At 37.9% G+C, this 14204-nt stretch overlaps 1 protein-coding gene across 2 annotated transcripts in view; it reads left to right on the top strand.

Annotated features, from left to right (window-relative positions):
• The first annotated feature begins 1969 nt into the window (after nucleotides 1–1969).
• Nucleotides 1970–14204, top strand: part of LOC107744786 (lissencephaly-1 homolog A) — a 47554-nt gene continuing 35319 nt past the window's right edge. Inside the window, exons 1-2 of one of the 2 annotated variants that reach the window (XM_016558604.1) lie at nucleotides 1970–2161; nucleotides 11105–11350. In XM_016558604.1, coding sequence (XP_016414090.1) covers nucleotides 11319–11350 — 32 coding nt within the window. In that variant the 5' untranslated portion in view covers nucleotides 1970–2161; nucleotides 11105–11318. Of the gene's footprint in view, nucleotides 2162–10630; nucleotides 10973–11104; nucleotides 11351–14204 lie in introns of those variants that run through there. The other variant, XM_016558605.1, reaches the window with a different exon arrangement.

The raw sequence follows: 14204 nt of genomic DNA, 5'->3' as shown, positions 1-14204 counted from the left end.
AAAAAAAAAGATCAAGGATGATGTGTTTGCTTGTGTACATGCTGTACTGTGTGTGTCCTGCAAATGTTGTGCTCAAACTGTATGAAGCAATATGCTGGAACTAATTGCACCTTGGATTATGCACATGGATGCAACAAAACTGCTAGCTTGGTTGTATTTCCCTATAAAACAAAAACTACAGTTTTTAAAAATTGGTTTGTCTATGAAAATTGGTGGGGAAAAAGCGATGTAACTGGTAATTGATATTTATGAACAATAATATGTAGTTATGTGTGAGATTTGAGCCTGTTTAAGCTTATATAAGTCAAAAGATTGGGCAACTGTATTTCTTTTATATCTGCTTAATCGTTTATTGATGGATTTTGCAATCAGAAAGCTTGGATGTTGGACAGAAATCATTGAAAATCTACTTCAGTACCCTTAGGTGCCACATGGGTGTGCTGTAGTCAATATATTAACTCTCATGATGGACATAAACTCAATTTTTGATGTATTGCATTAGAATACATGAACTAGGTTTGAATCAAAACGTTGAATCTGGAGTTCAATAGGATCTTAAGTATTTATGGTGATGGTGATAGCTTAATGGTTAAAGTTCTAAGTTTGTAACAGATGCATCACAAGTTCAATGTCGAGTAAGCGTGACCTTTGAACTGAAGGGTTAATGAGAAAATCCTGTTTCTAGTTTGTCCTTGAGCCAGGCACTTAACCAACCAGTGGATTCAAACAGTGTTTTAAATTTAACCACAAAAGGTCATTTTCATAATAATCACCAAATCTGTGTTCATGTTCAAAAATGTGTTCATGTTATGTAGCAAAGCAACATGTCAATTCAAGATTTCAATAACTGCTTGCATGACAAACCAATATGATGTAATCTAGATGTGTAGTATTTTTAGAAAGGTTTGGGTTTTATTGACAACAAAGACGCAGAAATAAAATAGCAGTTATTTTTGTTAATTTTTCTTTTTGGATTATAATCTTTAATTTGAAGTGTCTTGAATGTCTTCCTGGGTATAATATTCATATTATTATTCAAATTACAGTTTAATCACAAATGTGAATGTTTCTGTGTGAAAAGACAAAGAAATTGAATTTTTTTATTTTAAAATCGTCAGGGGAAAAAAAAGCGATTGGACATTTAAAAAAAGAAATTTTGCCCATTTAAACACTCGTAATTTAAATATCACAATTAAGACACCCGTTGCCCTCAGTCTGCAGCACATTGTTACATTTGCTCTAATATATACATAGAGCAATATACAGTGCTCAGTCTCAATGTCATCTGGTGTTGAACAAACATATCATTTTGTATTCTATGGATGCAAAGTGTATATCTGTGGATTTCTTCTTTATTTTTTTGTGATTTGCGTGTTTTTGACATGAAATATTTGTCATGCCCTTTGTGTGTCTGTTTTGGTTTCTTTAATGAGTGGTACCTTAATGTAAATTCTTCTAAACAGTCTAATTATTTTTGGTCCGATTATCCTTTTGTATTAAAATGAATAAAGAAACTAGAAAACAACATGTGATTACATTCATTTAAATATTGTCTATACTGTGTCTAAACAAAACATTTACACTTTGTTTTCAAAGAGTTAAATGTACCCATTGTCTACAGTTTTAAAGGCGCTAACGTTTTTAGTTATGTGTATAAACTTGATGAAGACTATAACAACTAATAGACAAATATTTTGCTTCAGGTGACTAAAAAGTTCACTCAAAGCCTGAAAAATGTAAACTGGTTTGTGCGCCTGACATGAGCATGACACAGGTGTTGTTTTGACTCCAGCTGAAACTCTCACAAATAGAGGTCATGCGCTCTGATTGTACCCAGATTAAAGTCATTGATGTGGCTCATGTGAGAAATAATTTTTCACGGTCCGTTTTTGAAGTTATCTGCAATACGAGGTGTTGAGATGAATATTTATTCAAGAAACGCCCACAGTATTTGAAAGGAGGGCGTGAGATTGAAGGGCGTGCGCGCCTCCGCCTGCTGAAGTCAGCCCATGCGCGCTCCCGTGCCGTGTAGAGTCGGACTGTAGAGGCGAATGCGGCGCTGCAAGGAGGCAGACCCCGAGACTTCAGCCCCCTTTTCAACACCTATTTCGTTCCTTACCAGCGTCTTCTGAGGAATAACATTCAGTGCTGACTGTGTAGGGTAAGAACAGCCCATTTGTGTCTCTCTTTGCGGTTATGTTAGATAAAAATCGCCGGTCGAAGTGTTGTAGCTGTAATTTTTGCGCCTCCTTTTCTCCGTGTCTCAAAATGGCGGACGCGGCCGTTGGAGAAATACTTCAGCTTGTTTTTTCTCCTTTAGTCGTGAATATATCGACGGCACCACGGGTGTGTATTCTGTGAACGTTATCGCTATAAATATACGAAATGATCCCGCTCCGGTCTGTAGTTTTTGCGGTTCGTTACAGGTGTATGTTGTCGGCAATTCAACACGTCGTTTCATCAATGTCATGTTAGCTAGCAACAGTTGGCTAACGCCCGTGTCAACACATACCTCTATTTTATCATTTGTACATGTTACATTCAAGGCTGACCTTGCCGTGTGCAGTTCCGTTTGGGTAAATACAGAAAAATTTAATCATTCAAATGGTCATTTTTTGCAGCATACCGGTTGAGAATAAGGATAATGAGGGCTGTGTTTCAAAACCTAGCGAACTTCCAACCTAGACAGCATATTTGGAGTTAGATATAATCAATAAGTAGTAACCTGACATGTTTAGTATTCAAACGAGCTTCAAAATAATCAAACAACTTGGTTGTTTCTCAAAACACGATGATGGCTCGACCCGGACAGCATATTTGTTCGTTTACTTCAAGGTTATGAAACATAACCGAGGTTTTTGACCGTTATTTAGCTCGTTTGCATATAAAATATGCTGTCATTAGGGACGAGCTGGTCTCATATGTATGTCAGCTGATTCTTTGAATGCAGACCCGATACTTCTCTGATCGTTGGGACTCTGATGATCTGTCACGATGTGATGTGATTATCACTGCAGTAAATGTGTCCGTCTTTCCAGCCCAACGATGTAGGCAGCAATTAATGTACTAATTTAATGACTGCTCACTGCATAACTAACAGCATCTTGCATGCAAATGTAAACATGCTGAAAAGGCAAGCTTGTGCATGTTGCTTATCAAAGTGTGAATGCTTTGAATAAATGTGGTACCTTGTGTGCTTTGGACGTTCTCTGATCATTATGGTTTAAGATATTGTGCCAAGTTTGCTGTACACTCCCTCTAGTTGTTTGACAGGCGTCATGGATGGTTGCTGATGATTGCCAGAAGCATGTTATAGATTGGATTCACTGAACAGCGTAATTTATCTACATTACGACTTTTTGAATGCTGGTAGCATTAAAGTCTCTTATGCCAAATTTACATTGCAAAGATGGCACAGAAGTGCATCCGAAGTGGCATTTAGGTGTCTTTACACAGACTGTGTAATGCTGCTTGGAGGTGGCTTAAATGCCTTTACACTCCCAGTACAACTGTATACTTTGTCACTGGGAGCTGAGGTGTGTCTGAGCAGGCATAATTTAGTCTGGCTTTAATGCAGCATTTTGAGCAGGCATAGAGCAGTCAGCTGTGTAAAGATGTCTTAATTCTCATAAAGTCTGCATTTGTTTGATCAAAATATAGTAAAGATGATGATGCAGGTTAAATACCAGTTTTTTTTTATTTGAATTTATATTAAAATGTACATTATTCCTGTTTTGGCATAGTTGAATTTCAGCAATCACATGATCCTTTAGAAATCCTTCTAATGTGCCGTTTTGGTGCTCAGGAAACCTTTATTATCAATGTTGAAAACATTTGTGCTGCTTAATATTTTTGTGGAAACCGTGATACATTTTTTTTTCTGAACTCTTTGAATAGGACATTAGAAAGAACATTTGTTTGAAATAAAAGATCTTTTGTAAAATTATAAATGTCTTCACTGTCACATTTGATCTATTGAATGCATTCTTGCTGAATAAAATTATTAATTTATAAAAATCTTACAGCCCCCAGGGTTTTGAATAGCAGTGTCTATATTAATAGTTTCACTCAGAAATATTAATTTCACATGGCATGACACATCATGCTTTATAATAATGTGCTGCTACATTGTGATCTCAAGTTAGTGAAATTCAGCTCACGTCTTCTGATCTTTTAAACTCTCTGCCATTCAGATGAGCTGTTACTCAGCATTCTTATAGTGGAAATGTACTGTGATGGTAATCATGGCAATTCCATCAAGGGAATGAGAAAAGTGATTTTTAGTCCAAGCTTTATTGGCCGGCTGTCTTTACCAGCTTGCACAATTCCACGAAGAGGGATGTTTCTTTTTGCCATCTGTCTTAAGCTAAAGAAACTATTGAAATGACAGACTTGCAGGACTGTTTTTGGGTTCAAGATGCATGGGAAATGCTGGTAACAAATTACACTTCTATCAATCAACATTTGTGTTCTATTAATCTATCTAGTCTCGGTCCTTGTTGAATATCTCTAATTAGCTTTATACTGATAAACAAACAGTGAAGACCAGAATACAGCAGATGATGCTAGATTTCTTTGTTTCATTCTTTGTCTTAATCACATGCTCTTGTTAGTGCTCAGCGTAGGTCTTTTTATAGCAGTGACGGATAATCACTACTGGACTGTTTTTGCCTCAGTTGTGTGGTTCAGCTGCAGACAGATGGTTGCTAGAGACCCCTCCAAACCTTTGGCTGAAATAACGCAGGATAATTGTGTGTTTGTGGAGTTCCAACAGGCAGTTTGTGATGACTGGGATGGAGATGGTGTGGCATGAAGTACTGTTACTCTTGAGTTTGGTTTGCTCACTGGATGTGCGTCTGTAAAGAAGAGGTCATAATGCGTTTCAGTGCCAGTGGGGATCAGTAATGCTTTCACCATGGCAACTAAAAGCTCTGATGTTTGATGTGTGAAATGTAGATTTCAAGATGGTGGATCAATAACATCTTGTCATTGTTTTTGATTCATTCTGTTTACATGCTGAAATGGCCAGGATTATACGTTACAGCTCAGTTTGGTACGAAGTGACTTAGGCCTGCATGTTTGAGAAGGTATATAATTGCAAGCGCTCATTACACTCTTTGTGGCCTGAACTCGCTTTATTTTTACCCTAATCTAATTTTCAAAGATTCCAGTTAGTGTTGCAGAAGTCCCAAAGCACACTCTCATATGAAATTGTAACTTGAAGCAACAAATATAGTGGCACTGGTAAATTGGGTCTGCTTGAATTGGATTCCCTCAGCAGCTGTTAATGTTTTGCATGGCAAAGACTGAAAGAGCTACATTACTGTCATTACAGGTCCCATTTCAATAAAAACCGTCAAAAGCAAAGAAGGAATGAGATGGAGGATAAAGAGCTCTTCTTGCTCTTTGCATATCATTCACATTCCTGGTATTTTCTCCTGCTGCCCTTGCTGTTAAAACATCCAGTTAAAAGGGGAAAAGAGGTCTGGTGCACATCACATGTAACGCTGCTAGGATTGGCAAGCCTACTGAGGATGTCATGACATGGTGGTTTGAATTCTGCTTGTCTGTATTTTTCAGTGATTATCTGAACCATTGTAATGGCAGGTCTGTAGGGTTGTGCCGATAGACGATAGTATCGTGTATCGATGATAGTCAGAGATATCACCTGTGACTGATTTCTTTGACGATAGCAAGATGATTATTATTATTATAATTATAATAATCTTGTCAGTAAAGCCGGTTCTGTGATCAGTAGTAAATCTCCAGCACGTGCTTTCAGATGGAGCAACATTTAGTACACTGAGCCATAGTTCACTGACAAGGTACGCAAAACTGCTGCTCCATCTGAAAGCACGTGAAAATACCACATTTAATAACATGTTTTTGCTCCAAACTCACTCCATATAACGTCAGATGAGATGATGTGACTTCTTACACAGAATAATGCACGTAACATATTTCATAGTATTCTAAGCAGTGATAAAGGTTATGTCGATTAGCATTTCATTATTATATACTTTATTATAATACAAATTATAAGATGAAATCAGATAAACCATATATTGTCGTAGTCGTGTGTTTATTAGTCACGTTGAATTAGGGCTGGACAATAATTCGATATCATTATATATCGCGATATATATTTTTTCAATAACGGTGATATGGTTTTTAAACACATTTCCGATATTTCGATATAGCCTACATTTACCAGTGTTTCCCATACATTGATTTATTTGTGGCGTTTGACTTCGTTGAATAAACATGAGCACTGCACATTTCAAAATCAAAACTTGTCGTGGGTGTTTTATAGAGGTCGACCGATAGTGGATTTTGCCGATACCGATAGCTAGGTTGGACCACACTGGCCGACGGAGCTGATTTGATTACAGCCGTTACTGGAGAAACCGCTAGTTCTACCGCTCTCAAAGCGCCTCCTGCTGGCAGAGACTCAGTTTGCATTTTCAATGAGCCCGTCTCCAGCAGCATGTCTTTGTTGTTGCTTTTTTTTTTTTTCTCTCTCTGCAGCAACTCAGAGCACTTTTCATAGAATTTTCTGCATCATTACTCCAGTCTTCAGTGTCACATAATCCAGAAATCATTCTATGCTGATTTGCTGATTATCAATATTTGATACAGTTGAGTACATTTTTTTTTTTTTCAGGATTCTTTGATGATTAGAAAGACCTAAAGATCAGCATTTATCTGAAATAAAAAGCTTTTGTAACATTATACACTATTCCATTCAAAAGGTTGGAGTCAGTATAAATGATTTTTGAGCAGCAAATCAGAATATTAGAATGATTTTTGAAGGATCATGTGACTGGAGTAATAATGCTAAAAATATAGCTTTGAAATCACAGGAATAAATTACATTTTAAAATATTTTCAAATAGAATACCGTTATTTTAAATAGTACAAATATTTCAAAATGTTACTGTTTTTGCTGTATTTTGGATAAAATAAATGCAGGATTGGAAGAAGAGAATTCTTTAAAAACATTAAAAATCTTACCGTTCAAAAACTTTTGACTGGTAGTGTATGTTAGCCTATAGTTTGAAGTTAAAGATATTAATATTAATTAGATTATTTGACAGTGATTTCACATTTCTTTTTTGTATGAAGGCTAAATACAAATAAAAGGTGAACATTAATTTATTTGTGCTGATTTTTTTCTTTTTTCTAAAATATATGGTTTTATATGAGGTGTCAGAGACTTGGCAAATTAATTTTTCATAAATTTGTATGCACAGACATCTGTTGTGGCATTCTTGGCAGTTTTTACGAGGCTTTTTTAAATAGTGTTCATATCGATATCGGAATTATATCGTATCGACCGAAATTAAGAAATATATCGTGATATAAATTTTGGCCATATCGTCCAGCCCTACGTTGAATCAATGAAAGCAGTTAAATCTTCTGTTTATTCAGCAACCACTATAGGGATTTCCTGGGTTTCTTCTGCCAGGCGTATTTGGAGTTTCCGCGTGAGAGCGCCCTCTGGCCTTCGAATGGATATTTACTACTGATCACAGAACCGTGCTTTCCTGACAAGATGTGCATGACAATCGCAGCTTTTGCTTAATCGTGATTGCAATTTAATTTCGATTAATCGTGCAGCCCTAAATACTATCTAATTAATATTAGGGCTTATTTGTTCCATCATATTTATTTTTTCGCATTTTTACAGTGTTGTGTATTATAACCAATCACACACGATTCCGTTGAGTTTATGAATGCAATGTCCTATCAGAGGCGTTCAGATGAGTCATTGCTGAAACACCGGAGTTTTGTTGTTCAGTGCGTACGCTCGCTGACTGAATTCTACTCTCTCGCAAATTCTCTCATCATTTACAACAAAGTGCAGATTAGGGCAGAGCCGTTGTTCACAGGCAAGCTGCGCAACACCACGTTCATAATCGTGCGATTTTTTGCGCAGCTTGTCAGTGAACAACGGCTCTGTGTAGTAAATGCTGCTCCATGTGAAAGCCCGCACGTGATGGAGATTTACCGCTGATTACAGAAGCGGCTTTACTGACAAGATGCGCATTAAATATCGCATGCGATTTATCGTGCAGCCCTAGTGCAGATGTACGTGTGATGTAATTATAAGAGATTTATTCATCATACAGTGTAGATGGCTTCACTGATTATAACGGGAGTGTTTTTTATAGTGCATAAACTAGACTGAAGTCATGTTCTTTTTGATAATGTAAATGTTCTCTGTTGCGGCTGTTTGAATAACTGAGGAAATGTAAGCATTATAATTAGTAATTTACAATGTTTCTATTAAATTATCATGTTAAATACAAATTCAGTCATATTAAAAATATTTTATGACATGACATCCTAGCTAGGGTTGCAAAGGGGTGGAAAATTTCTGTAATGTTTCCGAAATTTACTGGAAATTTTCCACCTTTTTGCAACCCTAATCCTAACATCAGGCTGCTTTTAGCCTAAAGCCTCATACACACCGGGACGATTATCGTGCGCGCTTATCGCCGACGTTTTTCGACGCGTCTTTTGTGTTCATACCCAAGCGATTTTCGCAGGCGATGAGCCGAGTGAACGTGCAAATTCACTTCCTTACATTAGATGGCGCTTAATGAAAAACAGAAATACCCGTTACACATCGAATCCTATTTGATCTGCAATTCCTCTCCATAACAACTCCCTCTTATCGAGATTTGTGTAGTCGCTGTCGCGTTTGTCATAAAGCCCTTTGTGTTCAGACACCAATGAGACCAGCAGCTCTACATTCATCTTGCCTCGATGCATCTTCTTGGTCTGCTTAATTCCTCTTCTTCGTCGCTTGAGCGCCACCAAGTCGTGTTTTATTGTAACTTCAGCAGCTTCAGGTACGCGAACAAAAGCGCCAATCTCATTGGTCGGCCAGTTTTTAACATGGCGCGTCAAACCAAAAAAACGAGCCCGAGGGGTTTTTAAAAAAATGACGCTTTTACACCTCGCGTTTTGCGCGTCGGTGTGCACACTCACATTGGCGCCCTTTGTTTAGTCACGAGGCGTTAAACGTCGGCGATAATCGCACGCGATATTCGTCCCGGTGTGAACAAGCTTTTACCCTGTAAATAATTAAGTAAATTAGCATGATATTGTGTATCGGTGATCTCACATGCTGATGATAGGACGATATGATTATGGAGCATATCGCCCAACACTACAGGCCTGTCAGAATATCAGAGCCTCTCTAGTTGTTCATAGTTCAAGTGGTGCTCATGATATGGAAATTTACAGATAAACGTCTCAAGCAGGTCAATTACTGATAAAGACTGTTCTCTGATTCTTATTAATAATATTTGGTTTGAAAGCACGTTAACTCACTTAACCGCTGTTTTTCTAGTCTCCTTGTCCTGTGGCTCAGTGCTGAACCTGTCAGATTTATGTGTGGGTAAATATGAGTCAAACGGCACAAATAAATCAATGTATGGGAAACTGATAATGTATATCGAAATATCGGAAATGGTTTTTTAAAATCATATCACCGTTATTGAAAAATATTATATCGCGATACATATTGATATTGAATTATTGTCCAGCCCTAAGTGTACAGTGTTCAGAGCTCGGGTGAGGAATGCGGTATGCTTACCTCTTGTTCTTCATGAGTAGTGCCATAGACCCCTATAGCAAGATGCAGGTCTCTAAGAGGCTTATAGTGTTTCCCCTCACGCGTCTCAGAGAGCACTGATTCTAATGGCTGGATTAGTTGTTTATTAGTCAATGCTGTATCATAAAGCTACCCACTATGGTCATCTCAATACCAAAATTGTAATAATTTGTATCAGTGCCAATGAATTTACTGATACTTGATACTGATTTCAAACAACATGTAATAGCAGCTAATATACTTTTGAACACAACTTTATTTATTTAAAGATATATATTAAGCGAAGTATTAACAAATTAAACGAGAATAATGGCACGTAGCTTTGAAGTAATTCTTAATTAAACATTTCACATTTACAAAGTTATTAATGAAGTAAACAGACCGTAAAGAAGCAAATTAGCAGTAAGTGGTTTTCTGTTTTTCGTTTTGATACTGTCATTTGAATAACATCTGACTGCATTTACATTGGAAGGTGTGGGACGTGTTAACACAAAAATGAGAATTTGCTGAAAATGTACTCACCCTCACGCCATCCAAGATGTAGATGCATTTGTTTCTTCATCTGAACAGATTGGGAGAAATTTAGCTTTACATCACTTGCTCACCAATGGATCCTCTGTCTAAACAGCTGATAAAAACATCACAATAATCCACAAGTGATCCACATGAATCCAGCCCATCAATTCACATCTTAAGTGAAAAGCTGCATGTTTGTAATAAACAAATCCATCAATGAGATGTTTTTAACATCAAACTATTGTTTCCGGCTAAAATACAGATTTTGGCTGTATCGCCCATCCCTTGCCCAATCTGTTTATATTTACTCTGTTTAAAATTGACTGTTTACATTTTAATACATCAATACATCAATCGTACTGTGAAATATGTATCATGTATCAGATAGTGGATGATACCCAGTCCTGTTGGCAGGGATGACCAGCAGTTGTGATCTTAAGGCTTGTAGTGTGTGCTTGGCTTTAGTACTATTGTAATATGGCCTCTCGCTAGCCTATATAGTCTTGTTGTAAAGTAGCAGTACTTTTGCTGTCCCGACTGATCTTTCTTTTAGCTGAGAGAAATTCAGAGTCCTGCTTGTTGATGTCAAACTGTGTATCTCACTGGAGTGCAGAAGTAGGGTGATGCTAAAATCTGGGTCATCGGTCCCTTTTACACGTGTTCAGAGCTCCCGACAGGGGCAGCAGGAGTCTGTAACAAAACGCTCCACATGGCAGCCGAAAGAGAGGACTGAATACAGGCTAGAATGAGATGTGTGCGGGGGGAAATAGAGCAGATGGAGCACCTGATGAAATTTGTGTTAGCCCCCAAAGCTACCGTCAGAGGAACAGGGTCAGTAGCATATTTCCACTGTTGCCTTAAGCTTGTGTGACCACTATTCATCTGCACTGTGCTTATTTGCATTCTGATTCCAACCAGGAGGTCTGTTATTGTGTATGACGAATGTGTCCTTTTCCTCCACAGATGCAGGGACCGTCTAGCTGGTAAATGCCTGCAGGCTGTCAATGTGTGGTCTTCCTGGAGACAGTCTTTAAGGAGAAGTGTTTGGGGTGAGCTGCTGACCTCCCTGCAAGCCGGACCCGGCGTCCTATCTCTGATCTCCTGCCAAGGAGATAGCAGTTGCTGCACACTCTACACCTGACCCCCACCCCTGCCCCGTCCCATCCCCGCCGTCACCATGGTGCTGTCACAGAGACAACGTGACGAGCTGTAAGTTCACAAATCCACACAGCACTGTGTATGGCAAACAATAGAAAATATATTGGTGAATCTGTATGTGTAATAGACATTATCATAATCTTATTTTAAGTGTTCATACCTCATTAAACCTTTGACCACAGTGAAGTACAGTATGGATTTATCAGGGAGTTTGATAGCTGAAAAGATCACTGGTTCTCTCTCATGAGGAATCAATGAGCAGATGTCTACAGGAGGTCTAGACAAAGCCTGGACATAAACAACCCTTTTGTGTCCCGTCAGGATAGACGTCATTGTAATGGGCTCGAGACAGTTTGTAGCCACTGTGCAAAATTTTTTTTAGATGCACTGACGGCACATGTGCTGCTTTATTCTAGTCTGAAAAAGAGCTGTGGTTTGGTCTAGTTATTGAGTTGTCTTTCAGCTATATGAGGATAAATTTGTCCTGAGGTCCTGAACGCAGTGCAATTAACCTTTGAACGTGTATGAGGTGGACAGATAAGAGCTTTTAATCATCAGTATGAGGTAATGAGGGAGAGATTAAAGCCAGTTGAATATGTAAAGCTGTTTACCTCTCCTCCATAACAGAGGATGTAGCCTGGCTTTCTATGAACAACTTAAAGGGGTCATATAATGCGATTTAAATTTTTCCTTTCTCTTTGGAGTGTTACAAGCTCTTGGTGCATAAAGAAGATCTGTAAAGTTGCAAAGACTAAAGTCTCAAATCCAAAGAAAAAAAAACCAGCAAGACCGCGAGACATTAACGAATCAAAAATGCCGCAAGTAAGTTCTATTTCCTGTTCGTGGTCAGTCAATAGCCACGTGTGGTGGCCAAGTTTGTAAATAAAGACTAAACAACAGCTTCTGATATATTTGTTTAGCGATTTATTTCATTCATCTCCCTCTCGCTGGTGGAACTTTGTATTGTGTGACGTAGTCCAGTGAAGAAATTCTTTTAACCCAAAAAGCAAATTATGCTCCCTTCAAACTGGTTGTCTTTAAAATACAAATCTTGTGTAATCCCAGGCTATCTTTAATCAGAAGCACATTTAAAACTGGAATATAATTTAATTTCATTCACATGTGTTTCATAAACACATAATCCTTTCTGGATTAAAAAACGCCATCAAAATGATACATTTAATTATTCCAGCTGCTGTGAGAAAATGCTATAAACGATTGACCACCTGCAGGATCCTCACATGCGATAGTTTAGTAGCCAGGACAACTTCTTTGTTTACAGACGTGCCGTAATGACGCAGTGCCATGCTTGAATTTCCCGCGAAAACCTTCCCGTACCACTCAAATTAGAAAACATTATAATATAATTAGGGATGTAACGATTACTGGTTTGATGATAAATCATGATAAAATTCCCCACGGTTACTATTACCGTTTCATCTTTTAATTATCATTAAAACCGTATTAGATTACCGCGATAAATAAATACTGTCCAGCATAAAGCACAGTTTTCAGTAACAGTCTCACGTGCGCACAGCAGCAGAGTCTTTTCTTTTTGAGTGAAAACAGGGCGGAAAAGCTGGGAGGTTTTAAAAGAATGCTAAGGGAATTATACAAATGAATATATGAATGGAATTAATTAAATGAATGTACCTCTGAAGGTTCTGACTGTCTTCAGAAACGATTCGATGGCATTTCGTTTTCATCTTTGCTCCATGTAATACCTAAAGGAAGTGTTCTTAATCGCAAGCTTTGTCCATACCTCTGAAGGTTCTGACTGTCTTCAGAAACGATTCGATGGCATTTTGTTTTCATCTTCGCTCCATGTAATACCTAAAGGAAGTGTTCTTAATCGCAATGCTGCTTTGTCCACAGAGTTTACGGGAAAATTCCGTTTTTCCATAAGTGCTTCCTGCTGTCAGCGAGTGGATTTACATAGACATATTTACATTCAGTCTGTGTGCAGTTTCTGTTTAGCCAAAAACGGACCGAATTTGCATGCTGGTAAAATTTTGACCGGTTGATGAAAAACAAGCTTATGTGGATTCTACACATTTAAACAATTCAGATAAGTTATCTAGAATTATTTATGGAGCAGATAAAATACATATAATCATTTATTACTCAATTATCATTTTGAAATATCTTTTCTTAATTTAAAGGCTGAAATGTGAGGTTTACCTTTTTATTAAACTTTTTCAAAGCTTTATTTGAACATTAGATATTTCAACATGCTATTAAAATGTTGTCAGTCAAGTTGTCATTTAAAATCCGAACATCATTGGTAATGTTATTGTTTTAGCTGCAGTCCGTAAGTTTTGCCTCTTTGTCGCCATCTCTGTTTGAAAACCTGCAATTGCAGCTGTGTACGGAATTATCTTCCTTGCGTGGGTTGTGCGGCGGTACGGCTCCAGCGCGGATGAATCTAATGTTTTGAGGTCAGTGTTGGGAGTAACGCGTTACAAAAGTAATGCATTACAGTAACTGATTACTTTTTGCTGTAACGCAGTAGTGTAAGGCATTACTAATCAATTTTCAGTAATATTTTACTCGGTACATGTTCAGTATCGGTACATGTTCAGTAACGCAACACACTTTTAGCCCAAAATTTAATTGTTCAAAGAAAAAAAGAAAGACCGCAAGACATTAACGAATCAAAAATGCCGCAAGTAAGTTCTATTTCCTGTTCGTGGTCAGTCAATAGCCACGTGTGGTGTCCAAGTTTGTAAATAAAGACTAAACAACAGCTTCTGATATATTTGTTTAGCGATTTATTTCATTCATCTCCCTCTCGCTGGTGGAACTTTGTATTGTGTGACGTAGTCCAGTGAAGGCGTGTTTAGGGCGGGTTTTACAGGAGTGCCGCGAGGCTACTGGCTCGACAGTGGAAACGCGGCATGATTTC

Source organism: Sinocyclocheilus rhinocerous, unplaced genomic scaffold, assembly GCF_001515625.1.
Source record: "Sinocyclocheilus rhinocerous isolate Xijiao unplaced genomic scaffold, SAMN03320098_v1.1 scaffold738, whole genome shotgun sequence".
NCBI lineage: Eukaryota > Metazoa > Chordata > Actinopteri > Cypriniformes > Cyprinidae > Sinocyclocheilus > Sinocyclocheilus rhinocerous.
Note: the sequence above shows the minus strand (reverse complement) of the source record. Positions and strands in the feature narration are given on the sequence as shown.